The sequence below is a fragment of the Musca autumnalis genome, unplaced genomic scaffold, assembly GCF_047663935.1.
Source record: "Musca autumnalis isolate F117 unplaced genomic scaffold, ASM4766393v1 scaffold_5, whole genome shotgun sequence".
NCBI lineage: Eukaryota > Metazoa > Arthropoda > Insecta > Diptera > Muscidae > Musca > Musca autumnalis.
In genome coordinates this window covers 85,521,991-85,545,245 of record NW_027412088.1, presented here as the reverse complement: position 1 = coordinate 85,545,245, position 23,255 = coordinate 85,521,991, and the positions used below count along the sequence as shown (strand labels likewise).

The following is a 23,255-nucleotide window of genomic DNA, read 5'->3' as shown; positions in this document are numbered from 1 at the left end:
GAGATCATAAGTAAATGTCAACTTCTTCTGTTTTGTTTTGTTAAGTACCGTTATAAATTACAAAAACAGTGCTGGAATATTAAAATATAATTGTTTAGAGACAATTTGCTGAATTGTCGCAGAGAATTGCTGATATCGATTTTTCGATTTTTGTCGGAGGTTGGGACCAGTGTGCATTGTGCGGCGGAGGAGATCAATTACAATTACAATTACATTGATTACATAATTATGTAACTAATTAATTAATTATAATTAATATATTGCCAATAATAAGAAGACACAAAATGTATATGTTCTAAACAATCAAATTAATATTTAATATAATTTTAGAATTTTAGCGCTTATTAACATGAAGAAACAACGTTAATTAATTATATATTTTAATTCGTTATAGACAACTATGGATTTTGAAATTCCAACTGTCATTAACGTTGATTTTGTGTCAACGATAATTACATTCTGATTTATTACCTTTCGATATTTTTATTCTGTAATTAGTCAATGTGATTTTATTCACTATAAACATGTTTTAAATTAACAAACTAAACAGATGTCCAATTAGCGTCATTAAGAATTATATAAAAATACTTCTTAATATTTTTTAAATTTTTTTTTAAACACAGATTTCTAATTATGTCCAAAACATATACGCGATTCTTTCGAGAAGGAAAGGAAAGGGAGAAGCTAAACGCTTTGCTTTAAAATGTTAATAATCGATTATCTGTGAAAATTGTTTAACAAAAACATAAATCAATAGCTAACAACAACAGCAACACGATTAAAATTTCTCAAAAAAAAAAAAAAACAGCTAAGATAAAAGGAATACTTAAACAAAGAAAACTTCATTAGAAGAAATGCAAAAAAAAATCATTTTTGTAAATCGCACCAACAACAAAGAGGCTTTTGAAAGTTAACACAAAGCTAAGAACATCATCAACAAACAGTGCCAGAAAAAAATAAAAATAAATTTTTTCTCATTATGTTTTATTGTTCGTTTCGTAGAATTGTTTTGTACATTTCACAAACAAAGAAAAAATACACAAAATAAATGTATAAAAATGTAGAAAAGAATATTACGGACTAAGATAAATATTTAAATACTTACAAGAATTACATACATACAACTAAATATCCTTATTTACAGCTTAAGACTACAGAGAAGCCGGATGAATTTATTCAAATTAATTCCTTATCATAAACAGTTTCTACTAAAGCTACATCTTCAACTTTATTCTTTTGCAAATACTTTCTAAATTCCTGGGGACTACTGAAATTCTTCAATGGATATTTACCAAAATGTCCATTAGTCTTGGCCACGGCATAAAACACTGGATAGGCTCCCGGTGCTGTATGGACACGCATTGACTTCGACACTATGTCACCTAACAAATCGTCCTGATTGTAAAGAAAATGTAAGTGTTTCTTTTTTGGCTGATGTTTTGGTTTTACAAACTTTTGTTCGGTGGATGGCAATCCTCGTATTATGGGTGAATCTCCTCCAGCCAATGGACCATTATTTGGCGTCGCTTCACTATTGGGTTCTTTAGTTTTACGCATATTTTGCGAATTGGCATATTTACGTTTTCCCTTGTAGGGTTTTATCGATTGGATTTTGTACAGTGAGGAATCTTCGCTCATTTTATTGGGATCTTCTCTGATGGGCGGCAAGTCAAGGGGATTCACACGTATCACCTTCTTTTGATCCATTTCTACTTTATCGGGTATCACATCTTCTGTTATGACCAACAGCTTGGCGGGATCATTGATGTTTTTAGAAGCTACAACTTCTGCTTCTGCCTCAGCTACCGGCAATGCCAATGACTTGTGATTTTGAATGGTGATGCTAAGCAACACAAGCATGAACAGTGGCTGTAACAAAATGGAGATGAAAAAAAAAACACAGATGGTTATTTTTGGGTTGTTCTTTGGTCTGGTAGGGGGTAAAGTAATAAATCATTTGGTAATTATCTACAGTCTATTGCAGAAGAATGTAAACTTCTAATGGAGAAATGTTATGTGAGGTTTTCAAACGAGTTTCAGGTTATTTTGATTTTTAATTTCATAGAAACTAGTGGCATAAAACTATTGTTTTGAAACACATTTTCCCAGAATGCCCAGAGTATAATGGAATTTAGCATTATATTTTGACTGTAACCTTGTGTTTCCAAAAAAATACACAAGGGAACTACATCCAAGTCAGAACTGATTTCAATATAATTTGTCAAAATTTGTTTCTAGAAAAAATTCCGTTACACATTTCAAATTTCATCAAAATTACACATACGTAGCGTGATTCGTGCACCAAATGCTAAAATCGAGCGAAAACATATATGTGACCAATATCAAAATCTGAACCGATTCTTTCCTAAAATAAATTAAAATATATCTTTTTATAATCCACTATTAATAATTAAAAAGTATTTGTAATAATCCACGAATACTAAAAAATAAGATTATTAAACAAGTAAGAACGGCGTTAAGTTCGGCCGGGCCGAACGTGTTATACCCTCCACCACAAGTTGTATTGAAGTAAAATGGAATAACTAGTTTCCTTTCGTGTATGAAGAAGGCTTAATACTAAATTTCAGCAATTTCGGTAAAACAATGTGATGCACCATTCTATGGCTCAAAGAACACTAAATACCAAATTTCCTATATTTCGGTAAGAGAATCAAGAAGTACGCTTCTATGGGGATATAGGAAGACGTGGACCTATACTGATAATACTCTTCTGGAATATTTTATAACTCTTGGAAGAAGAAATAACGAATTTCAGCCATTTCGGTTGGATATTGACGTCACACTCTTCAGTATTACGAAAATCGGGATGTACCGTTATATGGGGGCTATATCGAAACGTGGACCTATACCGACGAATTGTAGTCAGAAATGGGGCAATATGAAAGCGTGGACCTGTGCAGACATATTTCTGGTGAACAGTTTTATATCACATTGAAGACTAAATACCAAATTTCAGCCATTTTATGTGGAATATTAAAGACACAACCTTCAAAATACGAAAAATCGGGAGATACCTTTCCATGGGGGCTATATATAGGCGTAGACCGATACCGACAAATGTAAAGGGGAAGTTTGAGTACCCCCAACGAAGTCTAAATACCAAGTTTCAGACATTTCGGTGGAATATTCAGGTCACAACGTTCAAAATACCGAAAATCGGGAGGTACCCTTCTATGGGGGCTATATGAAGTTCCGGGGGAAAGTTTTATACCACCAACGTAGACTAAGTACCAAATTTCAGCCATTTCGGTGTGATAATGTAGCTAAAACCTTCAAAATACCGAAAATCGGGAGGTACCGTTCTATGGGGGCTATATGAAGGTGTGGACCGATACCGAAATTCTGGGGAATAGTTTTGTACACCTAAAGAAGACTGCGTACCAAATTTCAGCCATTTTGGTAGGATAATTAAGCTAAAACCTTTAAAATACCGAAAATCGGGAGGTACCGTTCTATGGTGGCTATATGAAGGTGTGGACCGATACCGACAAAATTCTAAGGGAAAGTTTTATACCCCTAAAGAAGACTACGTACCAAATTTCAGCCATTTTGGTAGGATAATGAAGCTAAAACCTTAAAAATACCGAAAATCGGGAGGTACCGTTCTATGGGGGCTATATGAAGGTGTGGACCGATACCGACAAAATTCTGGGGGAAAGTTTTATACCCCTAAAGAAGACTACGTACCAAATTTTAGCCATTTTGGTAGGATAATGAAGCTAAAACCTTAAAAGTACCGAAAATCGGGAGGTACCGTTCTATGGGGGCTATATGAAGGTGTGGACCGATACCGACAAAATTCTGGGGGAAAGTTTTATACCCCTAAAGAAGACTACGTACCAAATTTCAGCCATTTTGGTAGGATAATGAAGCTAAAACCTTAAAAATACCGAAAATCGGGAGGTACCGTTCTATGGGGGCTATATCAAAACGTGGACCGATATACATTGAAGACTAAATACCAAATTTCAGCCATCTTATGTGGAATATTAAAGACATAACCTTCAAAATACGAAAAATCGGGAGATACCTTTCCATGGGGGCTATATATAGGCGTAGACCGATACCGACAAATATAAAGGGGAAGTTTGAGTACCCCCAACGAAGTCTAAATACCAAGTTTCAGACATTTCGGTGGAATATTCAGGTCACAACGTTCAAAATACCGAAAATCGGGAGGTACCCTTCTATGGGGGCTATATGAAGTTCCGGGGGAAAGTTTTATACCACCAACGTAGACTAAGTACCAAATTTCAGCCATTTCGGTGTGATAATGTAGCTAAAACCTTCAAAATACCGAAAATCGGGAGGTACCGTTCTATGGGGGCTATATGAAGGTGTGGACCGATACCGAAATTCTGGGGAATAGTTTTGTACACCTAAAGAAGACTGCGTACCAAATTTCAGCCATTTTGGTAGGATAATGAAGATAAAACCTTAAAAATACCGAAAATCGGGAGGTACCGTTCTATGGTGGCTATATGAAGGTGTGGACCGATACCGACAAAATTCTAAGGGAAAGTTTTATACCCCTAAAGAAGACTACGTACCAAATTTCAGCCATTTTGGTAGGATAATGAAGATAAAACCTTAAAAATACCGAAAATCGGGAGGTACCGTTCTATGGGGGCTATATGAAGGTGTGGACCGATACCGACAAAATTCTGGGGGAAAGTTTTATACCCCTAAAGAAGACTACGTACCAAATTTTAGCCATTTTGGTAGGATAATGAAGCTAAAACCTTAAAAATACCGAAAATCGGGAGGTACCGTTCTATGGGGGCTATATGAAGGTGTGGACCGATACCGACAAAATTCTGGGGGAAAGTTTTATACCCCTAAAGAAGACTACGTACCAAATTTCAGCCATTTTGGTAGGATAATGAAGCTAAAACCTTAAAAATACCGAAAATCGGGAGGTACCGTTCTATGGGGGCTATATCAAAACGTGGACCGATATATCCCAGTTTCAATACCAACCATCCTGCAAGTAATAAAAACTTCTGTACCAAATTTTGACTCTCTATCTTTTAAATTGCGAGCTGTATCTTGATTTCAACAGACAGACAGACGGACGGACGGACGGACAGACGGACATGGTCAAATCGACATAGAATTTTATGCTGATCAATAATATATATACTTTATAGGGTCTCCGACGAATATTTCGATGTGTTACAAACGGAATGACAAATTTAATTATACCCTCCATATGGTGGAGGGTATAAAAATAATTTTTAAATAATGTTATAGTCCACAATCTTCTATATACATATATAAAAATGGTGTAAAAAATGTATAGTAATTCATAAAATGAGAACGGCTAGGCCGATTTCTGTAAAATTTTTTGTCAGTTATTCGTATTTTCGAGGAGAAGGTCTTTACGGAAGAAAATTTTGGAAAATCTCTCTGGAAAAGTCGTAAAATTGGAAAAATCGAAAATTGAGTTTTTGTATGAAATTTTATTCCTTAATAGCGAGACGAAGTTCGCCGGGTCCGCTAGTTAATAATATATATTTTTTAAATAATATTATAATCCATGATTATTAAAAAAATTTTTTAAAAATTCACGATTATTAAAAAAGATTTTTGAAAAAATCCACGTTTATAAAAATTATTAAAAATATCCACGTTTATAAAAATTATTAAAAAAAATCCACGATTATTGAATTATATTTAAAAAAATCCACGATTATTGAAATATATTTAAAAAATCCACGATTATTGAAATATATTTAAAAAATCCACGATTATTGAAATATATTTAAAAAATCCACGATTATCGAGAAAATATCTAAAGAAATAATACACAATTACTATTTAAAAAATTACGACTATTGAAAAAACAATTTTAAAATCACGAATTTAAACAAGATATTTTGAAACTTTACTATTAATAAAAAACTATTTGTTTTTAAATCCACTATTAATATAAAATGATGTTCAAAAAGTATTTTTTAATTCACTATTATTTTTAAATTATTTTAGTGACTAGTGATCAATTATAATTGATCACTAATGATGACGTTATTTTAGTTTATAGTACTAAAATACGTAATTTTTCAAAGTTCTATCTGGTTATCAATATTTTCCCTATATATCGTCACCATAAATGCCAGAAGACGTAACCGATATGAAAATCGAAATTGGGTTTTTGACGTAATCTGATACATAATGTTAAAATACATGCTCTGGCAAAATTTCAATCTTCTACGTTCAAAAACAACGATGTAGTCACCATAGAAAAATTCAAAAACAGTTTGGATCTAGCACAAATAATCTTCTGAAAGAATTTATTACGAAAAAAACATCAATAAAATATATTTTGTGACCGCAGATAACCAAAATGTGAACAAAAACGGTAGAATATGTTCCTAAATCATATATAAAAATCGAAAGCTTCTGGAGATGATAAATATTATAGCTACTAATTTCTTTTGTTCAGAGAATCATAATGAAATTTGATTTGGAACATTTCTTCTTTTGACACAATCCCCAAAAAGTAAAATATTTTAGGAGATTTTGACTCAGTATGGAATACATTTTAATTAAGAGTCTAAAAGTTTAACAAATAATTTCTACCTATAATATCTAATTTTGTAACGTCATTTTCTTAACAAAGTGTTTTACTTAGATATATAGTTTGCTCTGGGACTTATAGTGAAATTTTGTGTAGAATATTTCTTCTTTTAAAGACTTTTGTCTAAAACTAAATTTCGTGTTACTTTCATGCATCAACCCGAAAAAAGAACAAAACTAATTTATTCAAAAAAGTATTTGGGTGTTTTGTTGGCAAATTTGATGTATGTATATATTTTCTTGATATATATTGCAAATAGATATTTCATTTATTCGGCGACTTATATTGAAATTTGATGGAGAATATTTTTGTCTATGACGTCTTCTATCTAGAAAGAAGTTTTGTGGGACAAAACTTAATAAACTCAGATAAAGTACAACATTAACCCTAAAACGTGATTTTACTTTTGGCATATTCCTGGCGTTTAGGTACGATTTAGAGTTTTGGTGTATTCGGGGGCCTATAGTAAAATTTCATGACAAATAATTTTGTAGAATATTTTGATCTGATATGATATCAGATTAAAGGAGTTTTTAAACGTTTTTGAAAAATGGACCAAAAAGACCCCTTTAGTGACTCACATGAGGGTTAATTTTTTTCATAAAAAGATACCCCGCATTGTTGTCAGTTATATTGCCAAAGACACTTTGTACCTAAAATGCAAGGATTCCAATATTTCAAAATCTGTAGAAATGGGCGAAACTTGCTACGCCTATTTAGGTTACTTCTCGACGTAAACTTTCAAAACGCTGATACACGTGTCTTCTTTTTTTTCGGTCCTCTTTCATAATCTGTGCGGGGTTTCTTGTAATTTTAAAAAAAGTTAAATTTTGTTGTACAGTGTCATTAAAAATTATTTTTACAAAATCAAAATTATTAAAAAAATATTTTTTAAAAAATTCACGATTATTAAAACAAAGGTTTTTTAAACCACGATTATTAAACAATATTTTTAAAAAATTCACGAATTTTAAACAAATATTTTGTTAAAAAATCTACGAATTTTAAAAAAATATTTTTTTTTTTTTGAACTCTACGATTACTAAAAAATTGAAAAAACCACGATTATTATTTAACCTTATTTAAAAAAAATATTTATTGATAAATATTTGTTTGAAAAAAATCCATGATAACTGAAAAATATTTTTTTTTTTAAATCCACGATTATTGAAAAATATTTTTTTAAAAACTTCACGATTATTGCAAAATATTTTTTAAAAAATCCACGATTATTGAAAAATGTTTTTTTTTTTTAATTCACGATTATTGAAAAATATTTAAAAAAAAGATGAACATTGAAAAATATTTATTGATAAATATTTGTTTGAAAAATTTGCGATTATTGCAAAATAATATTAAAAAATCCATGATAATTGAAAAGTATTTTTTTTTTAAATCCACAATGATTGAAAAATATTTTTTAATAAAAATAGGTAAAAAAAATTGAAGTTAAACGGTTTTATGTTAAACATACATTGCAATGTTTAAGATAAATGTACTAAAAACCAAAAAATAATAAAATAGATACAGTCGTGGGAATTATAAACATATGCATAGACTAGACTAAAATAAAACCGTGGGGTACGTCAATTGTCTTCAATCGTTGATTAAAATGTTCGTTTTGTAATGTTACACTATAATTAGGCAGTTGTTCAACCGACAACGATGGACGTGTGATAAGTAGGGCTAGAATGTGGAAACAAGGTAGCAAGCTCGATTATAAGCGAGTTTTAGGGTTTCATAGTGGTGATCGAGTAGTACTTTGTCGATTAAAGACAAACTACGAACAGTGAAACGATTCCTCGCCAGCCAGCAGTGTGAATGTCCATCGATAAACTAGTTCCAACATCTCTTTTATTTACATGGAGTGTATAACTATTGGAATTTCCATGAGCAAGAAAATAGTAAGTAATTTCCTCACCGTCTGCGGGCCAACTGCCTAACGACGAATTAAACGATTCTTCTATCGAACATTAAGCCGATAATTTGTTGAAAATTGACGTGCCCCACGGTTTTATTTTAGTCTAGTCTATGCATATGTTTATAATTCTCACGACTGTATCTATTTTATTATTTTTTGGTTTTTAGTACATTTATCTTAAACATTGCAATGTATGTTTAACATAAAACCGTTTAACTTAAAAAGTTTTTTTACCTATTTTTATTTTCTAGTTTTTAGTTTTTATTTCGCATTCTGTTTAATTCGTTTAGTGCTTCATTATTGCAAGGTTTCTTGCCCGTTAGTTTATTGCAGTCCAACTCCTCTATACGTAGTCCCTGCAAAGATCTTACTCCACTAAGAGCCACGTAGGCTTGACCTTCTTCAAACAGTTTCGCACCTAAGTATACGACTGCGTGATCCACATTGCTGCCCTGCATTTTATGTATAGTAGAAGCCCATGATAGTATTAAAGGCAACATTCTTCTTTCAGCCGTCCCGTAATTGTACTTAGCTGGAAACTGTATGGCTTTCGGGTGTATAAGATGTACTGTATAGTGCACTGTATTCTTCTTGTCAAGCCCTTTTATTTGATACCCATATTGGTGGGATTGATAAAAAATTGTTATCAGCCATTTGGTAGCGGCGGCCATCTTAGATTTCAATTTTGCATAGTAAATTGTATTCTACTTGTTGAGACCTTTCATTTGATACCCATTGTGAGGGGATTGATAAAACCTAAGTTATACGCCATTTTGTAGAGGCCGCCATCTTAGATTTTAATTTTATATAGTACATTGTATTCTACTGGTTGAGCACTTTCATTTGACACCCATATTGATGGGATTGATAAAACCTACGTTTTTTACAATTTTTTATAGTATATTGTATTCTGCTTGTTGAGCCCTTTCATTTGATACCCATATTGATGGGATTGATAAAACCTACGTTATCCGCCATTTTGTAGAGGCCGCCATCTTGGATTTAAATTTTTTATAGTATATTGTATTCTGCTTGTTGAGCCCTTTCATTTGATACCCATGTTGATGGGATTGGTAAAACCTACGTTATCCGCCATTTTGTAGCGGCCGCCATCTTGGATTACAATTTTTTATAGTATATTGTATTCTGCTTGCTGAGCACTTTCATTTGATACCCATATTAATGGTATTGATAAAACCTACGTTATCCGCCATTTTGTAGCGGCCGCCATCTTGGATTTAAATTTTTTATAGTATATTGTATTCTGCTTGTTAAGCCCTTTCATTTGATACCCATATTGATGGGATTGATAAAACCTACGTTATCCGCCATTTTGTAGCGGCCGCCATCTTGGATTACAATTTTTTATAGTATATTGTATTCTGCTTGCTGAGCACTTTCATTTGATACCCATATTGATGGTATTGATAAAACCTACGTTATCCGCCATTTTGTAGCGGCCGCCATCTTGGATTTAAATATTTATAGTATATTGTTGTTGAGCCTGTTTCATTTGATACCGATTTTGTAGCGGCCGCCATCTTGAATTTATAATGATAATGAATAAATATAATTGTATTGTCACCAAAATCCAAAGTGTATACAAAATTTCAGATTAATCGGTTGACAGGAAGAGGGTGAAATTTGAATTACTAAATTTGACCCAAGAATAAATAATAAATAAAACAAGTAAAAAGTATCAGTCGGCTTTGCCGACAGAGATATACCCTCAGCCTGTGTATATTGAAAAAAAAATTTTCCAAAAATACGTATGTATTTAGGGGGTTTTAAAAATTTTGGGCGTCTGAACCGACGAAAATGTTGATTAGGATTAAAGATCAAAAGTTTTGCGGAGGAGGTGGATCTCCAGCCAAAACATATGGCGCCATAGGGGGTTTTTACACTCTTCGGGCTGTTTGCTCAAGAAGTATGGACTTGCCACTAAAAAACTTTTGCCATCGTAATTGAGGCAGTGAATGCAAGTTGCTTGAACAAAAATCAAAGTGATTCGATATCAGGTCTTAAAGTGAACTTATCCGAAATTTTGTGTGGGAGGTAACGGATGGAGTGGACAAATATAGCCCATATTTCAACCTGATCTATATCTGGTAGATATATTAGGATGTGTAAAGTATAGACCAATTCGGCCACTCCCTTCAAGAGTTACCGTACGAACAATTTTTCCGAACATGTTTGAAATTTTGTGGGGGAGGTACCTGAAGGAGTGGACCGATATGAGTTCTGTTCAAACTTAAACTATGTTTGGACAAAATATTACTAAGTACATATTTTGGACCGAATCGGCAGATCCGTTTGAGAGTTATCTTTCGATCCAACCAACTCACACGGTGTCATAGGGTTTTTTTTGCAAGTTTCATGCTATTTTCTCAGGAAGTATGGACTTGACCCTGATGAAACTTGTACCGTAGTATGGAGGGCAGTGAATACAAGTTGCTAAAACAAAAATCAAAACGATTCGAGAGATGGCCCTAAACTGAACTTTTCCGAAATTTTGTGTGGGAGGTACCCGAAGGAGCGGACGTATTGAGACCATATTGGAACCTCATATTACTCTGGTAGAAAATTTACGCTATACAAAGTATGGACAAAATCGGTCACTCCCTTCAAGAGTTATCGCGCGCACAAACTTTCCGAACATTTTCGAACTTTTGTGGGGGAGGTACCGGAAGGAGTGAACCGATGTAGCTCATCTTCGAACTTAAACTAAGTTTGGCCAAAATAATACGAAAGCCAAATTTTTAACCGAATCGGTTCATCCGTTCGAGAGTTATCGTGCGCTCCAGCCAGCAGGACAGACAGACGGACGGACATGGCTAGATCGACTCCAAATTGTCTGAAACACATTTCGTCCAAACATACTTGGGGTCTAAAACCATTATTTCGATGAGGCACATTTTCATCGTATCAAAGTGTATATACCCTCCTTAGCCTAAAGGCTGAGGGTATAACAAACGGGGTGAGCTAATTAAAACCATTTAAAAATCAACGATTACTGAAAAATATTTTTTAAAAAAATCCACGATTAGTGAAAAAATTTTTTAAAAACCGATGATCATTGAAAAATATTTATCGATAAATATTTGTTTGAAAAATTCGCGATTATTGCAAAGTTATTTTAAAAAATCCATGATAATTACAAAATATTTTTTTAAAAAATCCACTATGATTGAAAAATATTTTTTAAAAACTCCACAATTATTGAAAAAATATTTCTCTAAAAATCCGCGATTATTGAAAAATGTTTTTTAAAAAATTCACGATTATTGAAAAATATTTAAAATTGATAAATATTTGTTTGAAAAATTCGCGATTAGTACAAAGTTATATTAAAAAATTCGTGATAATTACAAAATGTTGTTTTTTTTTTAATCCACGATGATTGAAAAATATTTTTAAAAAATCCACGATTATTAAAAAATGTTTTTTAAAAATTCACGATTATTGAAAACTATTTTTTACAAAAATTCATGACAATTGAAATATTATTTTTTCAAATCCTCGATTATTTCAGGTATTTTGAGGATTTTATCTTAGCCCGAATTGACTGTAAGTTGGCTTTTGGAGTTCCCAATATATTTCCCCACCAAAAATTGTCGACATAGGCTAAGGTTATTGTATAGCCCCCATTTAACGGCACCACCCGATTTCAGGCATTATAAAGTTTTTATCTACACTTTCGGCCAACATTGTCTATAATTTGTTTATGGAGTTCACAGTGGTCAAAAAAATTTATTTACTAAAAAATCCACGATAAAAAAATTTAAAAAATCCACAATCATTAAAAACAATTTTTTTTTAAAAAATCCACGTTTATTAAAAAATATTTTTTAAAAAGTCCACGATTATTAAATTTTTTGTTAAAAATTCCACGATTATTAAAATATTTTTTTTAAAAATCCGCGATAAAAGACAACATTTTTTAAAAAATCCACTATTAAAAAAATATTTTTTTTTAAATTCACGATTATTAAAAAATCTTTTTTTTTAAATCCACGACTATAATTTTTTTTTATATACACGATTATTAAAAAACATTTTTTAAAAAATTCACGATTATTAAAAAATCCACAGTTGTTAAAAAACATATTTTGAAAAATCGACGATAAAAAAATTTAAAAAATCCTCGTTCATTAAAAAATATTTTTTAAAAAATCCACGATTATTGAAAAATATGTTCTAAAAAATTCACGATTGTTGAAAAATATTTTTTAAAAAATCAACGATTACTGAAAAATATTTTTTAAAAGAATCCACGATTAGTGAAAAAAATTTTTAAAAACCGATGATCATTGAAAAATATAAATATATAAATATTTGTTTGAAAAATTCGCGATTATTGCAAAGTTATATTAAAAAATCCATGATAATTACAAAATATTTTTTTAAAAAATCCACGATTATTGAAAAATATTTTTTAAAAACTCAACAATTATTGAAAAAATATTTCTCTAAAAATCCACGATTATTGAAAAATGTTTTTTAAAAAATTCACGATTATTGAAAAATATTAAAAAAAAACGATGATCATTGAAAAATATTTATTGATAAATATTTGTTTGAAAAATTCGCGATTAGTACAAAGTTATATTAAAAAATCCGTGATAATTACAAAATGTTGTTTTTTTAATCCACGATGATTGAAAAATATTTTTAAAAAATCCACGATTATTAAAAAATGTTTTTTAAAAATTCACGATTATTGAAAACTATTTTTTACAAAAATTCATGACAATTGAAATATTATTTTTTTAAATCCTCGATTATTTCAGGTATTTTGAGGATTTTATCTCAGCCCGAATTGACTGTAAGTTGGCTTTTGGAGTTCCCAATATATTTCCCCACCAAAAATTGTCGACATAGGCTAAGGTTATTGTATAGCCCCCATTTAACGGCACCACCCGATTTCAGGCATTATAAAGTTTTTATCCACACTTTCAGCCAACATTGTCTGTAATTTGTTTATGGAAAATAAAAAAATAATTTAAAAAAATGAAGATACAATGTTTTATTTATAAATGCAGTAAAAGCTAGAAAATAATTTTTCGCTTAGCATCAAGTAGTAAATTCTTCTTCATGATGGAATCTCTCAAATAAAACGTATTTAAATTAAAAATGCTGACAAAATTTAATTTAACACTGTATCTTTTTATACCCTACACCACTATGTGGGGAGGGTATTATAAGTTGGTTCGACGAGCTGAGCCGATCTGGCTATGTGTGTCCGTCCGTCAGTCCGTCCGTCCGTCCGTCTGTCCATCTAAACCTTGTAATCACGCTACAGGTCGCAATTTTGATCGGATCGTCACGAAATTTTGGGTGTTGATGGGGGTCCCGGAGGGGAAGAAGCCTATTGATTTTGGTGATGGTGATGGTCGGATAATATTTGGTGATGGCCTGGCTATGAAAGTAGAAGATCCCGTCTTAACAATGTTGTAAACTAGGTCGGCGTAGGTGACCAAATAACGGAGATATCGCAATAGCCGGTAATACATCCCATTTTTCCACTTTTTTGGAAATCACGCTACAGGTCTCAATTTTGATCGGATCGTCACGAAATTTTGAGGGTTAATGGGGGTCACACAGATGAAGAAGGTTATTGATTTTGGTGATGGTCGGATAATATTTAGGGGTCCTTATGCGCAAAAAACTTATTTGGAGAAAAAGACAGCGTTTTTTTCCTAAGCGAATATCTCAGCTTCAATATGGAGTATACCAAAAGCAGAACCTGGCCATGAAAGTAGAAAATATCGTCTTTCTAACGATGTGAAGTGGGTTCTCGTAGGTGATCAAACAACGAATATATCGTAATAGCCGCTAATAGAACCCAACTTTTTATTTTTGCGATTTTAATAATAATGACGAATATCACAGCTTCGGTTGGGGATCTTCCAAAAACAAAGTCTGAGTATGAAAGTAGAAAATCCCTTCTTTACAATGATGCAAAGTAGGTTGGCGTAGTTGGCCACATAACGGAGATATCACAATAGTCGGCAATACATCCCATTTTTTCATTTTTTTTTTTTTGTAATCATGCTACAGGTCGCTATTTTAATTTGATCGTCACGAAATTTTGGGTGTTATTGGGGGTCCCACAGAGGAAAAAACCTTTTGATTTTTGATAATGGTCGGATAGTATTCAGGGGTCGGAATGTGACAAAAAAATATTTGGAAAAAAGACCAACGTTTTATTTCAAAGTTAATATCTCCCTTCTGTAGGAGGTATATCGAAAGCAAAACCTGGCAAGGAAAGTAGAAAATATCACCTTTACAACGATGTGAAGTAGGTTGTCATTGGTGGTCAAGCAACAGAGATATCGCTATAGTCGGTAATGCATATCTTTTTCCATTTTTGTGCAATCACACTACGAAATTTTGATCGGATCCTCACGAAATTTTGGGGGTTGATGGGGGTCTAACAGAGAAAGAAGCCTATTGATGGTTGGCATACATCCCACTTTTCCATTTTTTATTTGGGTTGTACTGTGAATGCACTTAATGCGTTTCAAAAAAAATGACCTGTGTTAATGAAGACATTCAGAGCAAAGGCGCTAAGCTATACCAATTTTAATATTTTGAATTTTATTAGTCAAAAGCTTATGAACAGGGGTAATGGTGTAGGGTATCACATAGTCGGCCCCGACCCGACTATAGCCTTGGCTCACTTGTTTTTAATTATTTTTTATTTTTTCCTTTATACATTTGTTCTGGGAGCTATAATAATTTCCCAAAAATTGAATATTTCTTTCTATTGAAATTTACACAAACGACGTTCTTTATGAAATAACACAAAATATTTGTATTCAGCAGCACGTCACACCCACACCTTCAAATAATTTAATCCATTGTTGAATCGCATATCTAATTGCAAAAATGGTTTTATCAGCAAAAAAATTGAATCAGTGTATGGCAGAAATCATACAAGATCGGAATCCCTAATCATGAGAAATAAACTATTGATTGAAGGTCTAAAAGGGTTATTGAACACGGTATTTCTTGTATAAAGCCAATATCAATAATGATTTTTATGCACTTTTAATTAGTACACGACAATTTTGAAGAATTAAATTTTTTAATTGACACCAGCCATTCTATGCAGCTTAAAAATAATTTAAAGGAGACAAATGAAAAATTTATCAAACAATATTTTTCGTTTCACATTTTCATAGAAAAATAATCGAGTACCTTCTTGTAACGTGACAATTCTATTAGTGAACAATTTCTAAAAAAAAAAACTTTTATGAGATGTCCTCCAAATTTCCACAGCAGTCCTTACCTAGAACTCAAAAGAGGCATTTTTGTTATAGACAATTAAAGAAAATTATTTCCCGCAGACACTTGTACCCAAATCATTAAAAAAATCGGTCGCCTCAAAAAAATGTATTTTCAATAATGACAAAGAAGTTTCCGCATACTGGATTTGATGTTTTTAGAACTTATATTTCACAAATTGTAGCCATCTTTTGCTTTGTACTGTACATTTCAATACAACCAAAGAAGTCTTGGTTAGTTCAACCATATCATAGCGTATAAATTTTAGTTATCCACATGAAGCACAAATACACTCGAAACTGTACTGGCCTGCATCATTAATTGATGTTTTTTGCTTATCACAAAAATATCAAATCCACCTTCTCCATTCATATTTATTTTATATCCATTGGTTTTTGTTCCTAGTTATAATGAGCTCACCCGTATTTTTCGACAGTTGAACATGATTGGGGGATTTTTGTTAAGCAGTAATTTCAATTATTTTGAAAGATTATTTTATTTTTAATTTCTTAATAAATTTCGTGTTACACGGATGAACACCTTCGCCGCCACAGTCAATTAAAATAACACAGATTGTATTTTAAGAACTTTTATTAGAAATTTAAGGTTTATTATTTTCTTCTTAACAGCCCAGCAGCAGCAACATCAATAGTGAAAAGTTAACTAACGACTGATCAGATTGCGAGTCACTAAATAAAGTTTTATGTGCCGTTTTGATCTGATCAAAGCGACGACGACGACGACTTTGTTATCGTTTGTCAACGATGACAAATAATGAGTTTTGTCTGAAAACAAAATATACAATTTTGCCATACACATATTTTTTATTAAGATACTCCGTTCTTTTTTGCGTCAATAAAAGCGGTAGCAGTCGATGTGGTGTTTGTAACGTTTCTATTGTTGTTCTCACAGTTGTTTGTTGAGATTCCACTTCTTGACTGACACACAATCGAAATTACAGCCAAAACATTAACAATAACACAAAAAGGGAGGAGTGGGGGGATGTGTTACCACAAAAAAAAAAGAAATTATTAATTATATACGCCAGAATTTTTTAGAAAAATGCGTGGCTAATAGTTTTTGTTTGTAATCTCCAACCATTTCTAATTCTCTCAATAGAACGCAAAAAAGTGCGAAATCGAAAATAAACTTACCAAATGATGACAATATCTCATTGCAAATGGGTCATACGAATTTATGGTAAAAACCACTTTTGCTTTTTAAAAACAAATTCAAATGAAGACGCTTTTGTTGTTGTCTTTTTGTACACAAAATAAATCATTTAAATTATCAGGAAATGTCATTAAAATCAATACAAATGATATATTAACAAGAAAAATATGGCTATAATTGACAATTATTTTTTAGCACTGAAAAACTGCAGAAACTGTCCGAAGTGATATTTTGTAAAATTAATTTCCAAGCAATATGATTTTCCTTAACTGTTCAACAAAACCAATAGTCCGGTCAAAATAGACATTGAAATAGCAAAAATTCCCACACAGCTGAATTTTGGTGGAGAGCTAGGGTTTGCCATTAGAAGCAATGTCCTAAAAGTCCCCATCGATCCCATGTGTGCAAAAAAAATTATTCGGGGTCAAAGGTCAAATTTTAAGTGTTTTTAGGTTTTCGGATTTATTTTTTGAAAACGGTTGATTTAATCAAAAAGTGACTAAAGTAAATATTGTAGACAGAAAAATTACCTACAAGTTTGAGCTTTATAATTGTTTCCTAGAAGGAACCATTCTTGAGATATAGTTGTTCTGAAAGACACATAAGTTTTATGCACTTATAAGGGAAATATGCACATATTCAGACGAACCGGCTAAAATAAGCGAAGTAATCGGGTCTGTCCCCCAAAAAATATATATTTTCTTGAAGAGCGAAATTATAGCTATCTTCTAAAAAAATTCCTACAAAATCGGAGCGTGTTTAGTAGAGTTATTCGATTTTTTCAAGTTTTGTGCGAAGGTAGAGATTGTTGCGCTGATTACGGAAATGTATAATTTTCAACGGTTGCGGATCCGGTTCGCCGGTTATTCGACCAGAAAAGCCAAATTTAAAAACCGGGTTAGACCCGGTTCTACTGAACCAATTTCTGCAAAGTGGATATCGTTTAAAAGCTTACGGAAGTATCTAACACACAGTGTCGTTACTTTAACCGGTTCGCCTCACAATGTACTTACGCGGCTAATTTTTTATTTGACCTTTAGAGCGCGATATCTCGAAAATGGTAAGTCTTTTTAAGAATCATAAAGAACACTCTTGTAGACAATTATTGAATCTACAACTTTTACTTTAGCCGGCTTTTGCTAGGTCTTACCGTTTTTGATAAAAATTAAAAAACTGAATAATGCCTCCAAAAATGACCTTTGACCTCGAATAACTTGTTTTGCACACATGGGATCGATGGGGACTTTTAGGACGTTGCTTCTAATGGCCAACCCTAGCTCTCCACCAAAATTCAGCTTTGTGGGAATTTTTGCTATTTCCCCCTTATACGCATGTCTATTTTGACCGGACTACAAGTAAGAAAGTATCAGTCAGCAATGTTGACGGAGATATACCCTTAGCGTCTGCACAACAAAACAGACACAAACACAATAATTATGTCGTATATAAAATATATTGATATTGTATCAAGAGTTTGCTTTAAAATACGTGGAATCTGTAGTTACCGTAATGTGGGGTTATACCCAGTCATTGACATATACCAACAATTTTTGGTAAGCAAACTTCTGATTCATTGGTAGCATGAAATATTAAATTACGTTAAACTTAGCTTGGAAGAAATTTTTAGAAAATTCTGAGAGCTATCTTGCAGACTGGCCATGGAGATACATAGTTATATAGCAATACATTTTCAAAAGTTGTTATTTCTCTTGTGTTTTTAGTGTTATATACATTTGTTAGATGTTATATACATTTGTCTTTTTTAACAAATTAAGTTGGACTTCCTAGATTCCGAATAACCAAATTTTGGCTGCCACTAGCTGCAACTCCTGCTGATAAATGGTCTAAAAATATAGCTTAAATCCTCAAAAATTACAAATGGTATAATTCGAATTACAAATGGAATAATTCGAATATCAAATGGAATAATTCGAATTACAAATGGAATAATTCGAATTACATATGGAATAATTCAAATTTCAAATGGAATAATTCGAATTACAAATGGAATATTTCGAATTACAAATGCAATAATTCGAATTACAAATGAAATAATTCGAATTACAAATGGAATTCTCGAATTACAAATGAAATGTTACAAATTACAAATAGAATTCTCGAATTACAATTAAAATAATTCGAATTACATCTGAAAAAGGGGTAGAAATTTAATATCTTTGACAAAACAAAATTTTAATTTTTGGCCAGGAAAATCGATTCCTGGACCATTGTGCGCCGGCAGGTTTTTTAAGCTTTTGGGAAGTATGAACTTACTGCGAAAAGAAGAATTCACCATTGTAATAGGGACCGTAAAAACAAGCTGCTGCAAAAATTATCAAACAGATACGAGACGAGATCTCAAACTGCACTTTTACCAGATGGTACCCGAAGGACGGAACCGCTATAGTCCATGTTCCAAACTTATACATGACTGAATAAAAAAATACGATGTACAAAGTTTGGATCAATCAGAAACTCCCTGCGAGAGCTATTTTGCGGATTTGCTATTTTAGTTGGTGACGTTTCATGGAGCTTTTAGGCCTTTATTTCATTATAGTATAGACTAAAGTATAGACTAGCAAGGGTAACCTGCTGAAAAAAATCAAAAGTATGTAGGTATGTACGGTATTGAAAATGGCCTATACGGTCCACGTTTTGATATAGCGGTACTTTCAGATTTTTTATATTTAGTATTTAGCCTTCGTTGAGGGTATAAAACTTTACATCTGAAAATTGTCGATATACATATGTCCACATTTTTATATATTTTGAAGGTTGAGGCCTCAATAGCCCACCCAAATATCTGGAATTTTGTTTTTAGTCTTCGTTGGCGGCATAAAACTTTCCACTTAAATTATGTCGGTATAGGCCCAAGCCTTCATATAGCCCCCATAAAACGGAAGGGCTGAAATTTGGTACTTAGTCTTCATTGGGGATATACAACTTGCCACCCAAAATTTGTCTGTACATGTCCACGTCTTTATGTAGGAAACAAGACTATTTCAAACTAGTAAGAACGGCGTTAAGTTCGGCCAGGCCGAACTTGTTATACCCTCCCCCACGAGTTGTATTGAATAAGTAAGTTCGGTAAAGCAATGTGGCTAACCTTCAAAATACCGAAATTCAAGAGGTACCGTTCCATGGGGCTATATCAAATCGTCGATCCACACCTACAAATTTCTGGCGGAAAGTGTTTAGGCCCAAAGAAGACTAAATGCCAAATTTCCGATATTTCGGTAAAACCTTCAAAAAACCTAAAATCTAGAGGTACGCTTTTATAAACCCGCGGAGCTATACTAATAATTCTCTTCTGGAATATTTTATAACCAATGGAAGACTAAATAACAAATTTCAGTCTTTAGGTGGGATATTGATATCACAACCTTCAGAATTACGAAAATAGGGAGGTACCGTTCTATGGGGGCTATATCGAAACGTGAACCTATGTATACCGACGAATTTCAGCCAGAAAAGCTTTTACATCCAACAAAGAATAAATACCAAATTTCAGGCATTTCCTTCAAAATACCGAAAATCAGGGGTACCGTTCTATAGGCTATATGAAGGAGTGGACCTATACCGACAAATTTCTGGGAGAATGTTTTATACCTCCAACGAAGACTAAGTACAAAATTTCAACCACTTCGGTGTGATAATGAGGCCAAAACCTTCAATATACAGAAAATCGGGTGGTACCGTTCTATGGGGGTATATCAAAACGTGGACCTATACCGATATATCTCTGGGGGAAAAGTTTTGAAGCCCCGAAAAAGGCTAAATACTCAATTTCAGCCACTCTGTTGTGATTATGAGGCTAAATCCTTCTAAATACCGAAAAATCGGGAGGCACCGTCTATAAGGGCTATATGAAGACGTGGACCTATACCGATAATTTTCAGGTGGAAAGTTGTATACTCTCAACGAAGACTAAATACCAAATTCCAGCCGTTTTGGTGTTATAATGAGGCTAAAACCTTCAAAATACAGAAAATTTGGATGTACCGTTCTATGGGGCTACATCAAGACGTAGACCGATATCGATAAATTTTTGTAAAAATGTTTTGTATCCCAAAGGAGGACTAAGAACGAAATTTCAGCCACTTTGGTAGGATAATATAGCTAAAACCTATAAAATACCGAAAATCGGGATATATCGTCCTATGGGGGCTATATTAAATCGTGGACCTGTATAATGTTTCTTAGCCTCTTGAAACAAAAAATACTAAATTACAACCGATTCTGTGGTCAAATTCAAAATATCTTAAAGTGACGCGTACTATATATACCAAAATGTGGACCTATGTATATAAACAAATTTTAGTAGAAATGTTTTTTAGCCTCTGGAGACACAAAACTACAACCAATTTGGTGGTCAAATGGGACAAATATCTTAAAAACTTCCTAAAACGACTACGCGTCACTTTGTATGGTGGCTATACGAAAACGTGGACCTACATAGCGCGTTTTCAATGTCAAAAGTCCTTCGTACATACAACAGATTTTAGCAAAATTTTATCGACCTACTTCAATCCGTACGGACGCTAGAGTGATTTCCACAGACGGACAGACATGCCTATATCGATATAGAATTACACGCTGATGAAGAATATACATAGTTTGGGCGGTTTAAAGTTATTATTTCGAGTAGTTACAAACGGAATGACAAACTTAATATACCCCCCATAGCATGGTGGAACGGTATAAAAAAAAGACGACAAACATGGATTAAACATTGAATCCTTTGGAAACTAATATCAAACTAAATTCTTTACGTCACAAGAACAATTTTTCAGTTTTTTGACAATTAAACGTGAATTCCACTGTCTTCTCGTGTGCAAACCCAGGGTTACCTCATTACCTTACTGTTTTCTAAACACTTTATCTAGAAAAGTCCTTGACCTAATTAATAACGTTATTGTGCTTATTAAAATATACGTCTTATGATCGCTTTTTTACAAATAATTGATTAATTGTAAAATTCATTAAGGGTTATTAAGATATTTTATTTGGTGTTATTGCCTTCATTGGTTAAATAGCAATTTATAGATTGTTCATTCATTATTCAAAGTGATAAATAATTTGATGTAATTAGTATTTATTGAATTGTTTATTGATGTGCTGAAAACGCAATTCTGTACTACGTAGAACACAACGAAGTAAAATAAGTACTAATATCTCATTTTAAAAATATAAATAGAATTATAGCTCCAGTTTTTAAATAGGAAGATTTGTGCTCATCTTTTAATTAGTATTTTAATAATGTATGTTGCTTCGAATAAGTTCTGAGCTGTGAATTACAGTCTTCAGTTCGGCCGGGCCGAACTTTTTATACCCTCCACCATAAAATATTCAGAACTAAAATGGAATATGTAATTAGTTTGCTTACCTGACCACAATTTTAGGTGGAAATATATTATGACCATGGATGCCTAAATTCAAATAGAAATGAGTTGTATTGAGGTAAAATGGAACAATTTGTTTCCTTTCGTTTATGAAAGTACTAAGCTCGTTCGCCACAATAACGGAAGAATATCGCTTTCTTTTAAAAATTGTTTAATACCGAAATACCACGTTACAGTCATTCAATTGGGCCAATGTGTGTAGAATCTGTAAAATACTTAAAATCTGGAGTTACCTTCAAAAATTAACATATCTGAACATTTCCTTCGTGGAGCTTTTCTACACATTGAGAATCCGTAATACTAAGTTACAGTCAGTACACACGGTGCGCCTTAACTAATTTTAAATGAAAGGTGTTTACACCTGGGAAGTTTTTGCGGATTCTGAAACTACAATGTTCATAAATGAGAAAAATCGGAGGGATTTTCAAATAAATCGCGGACAAATTTCACATTTTTAGGGTTATTTTAGGTTTTCAAGATTTTTCTTGGAAAACTCAAGCTCTATGTGGGGAGGGTATTAAAAGATGGTTTTGGCCAAAAAGTTTGTAACGCATCGAAATAATGGTCACCCATATACTTACATATACCAAAATGAATGTCTCGATGAGTTGAGTCGATCTGGCTATGTGCGTCCGTCCGTCCGTCTGTCCATCTAAATCTTGTAATCACGCTACAGGTCGCAATTTTGATCCGATCGTCACTAAATTTTGGTTGGTTGATGGTCGGATTATATTCAGGGGTCCGAATGGGCAAAAACGTTTTATTTCAAAGCTAATATCTCCTCATATATAAGGGATATATCAGAAGCGAAACCTGCCAATGAAAGGAAATATTACCTTTACAACGATATATAGTAGGTTGTCGTAGG

The 23,255-nt window shown here is 32.7% G+C and overlaps 1 protein-coding gene across 2 annotated transcripts; it reads right to left on the bottom strand.

The window, feature by feature from the left end:
• Nucleotides 1-1,137: 1,137 nt before the first annotated feature.
• LOC141405778 (uncharacterized) lies at nt 1,138-16,599 on the bottom strand. 2 transcript variants are annotated; one of them, XM_073990474.1, is made up of 3 exons: nt 16,233-16,572; nt 1,454-1,869; nt 1,138-1,395 (listed from the first exon to the last, which is right to left on the bottom strand). In XM_073990474.1, the coding sequence occupies exons 1-3, from the start codon at nt 16,254-16,256 to the stop codon at nt 1,383-1,385; spliced, it is 453 nt and encodes a 150-aa protein (XP_073846575.1). In that variant the 5' UTR covers nt 16,257-16,572; the 3' UTR covers nt 1,138-1,382. The 2 variants fall into 2 exon arrangements, with proteins under 2 accessions (XP_073846575.1, XP_073846574.1); XM_073990473.1 differs by having other exon boundaries at nt 1,138-1,869; nt 16,233-16,599.
• Between the last annotated feature and the right edge of the window lie 6,656 nt (nt 16,600-23,255).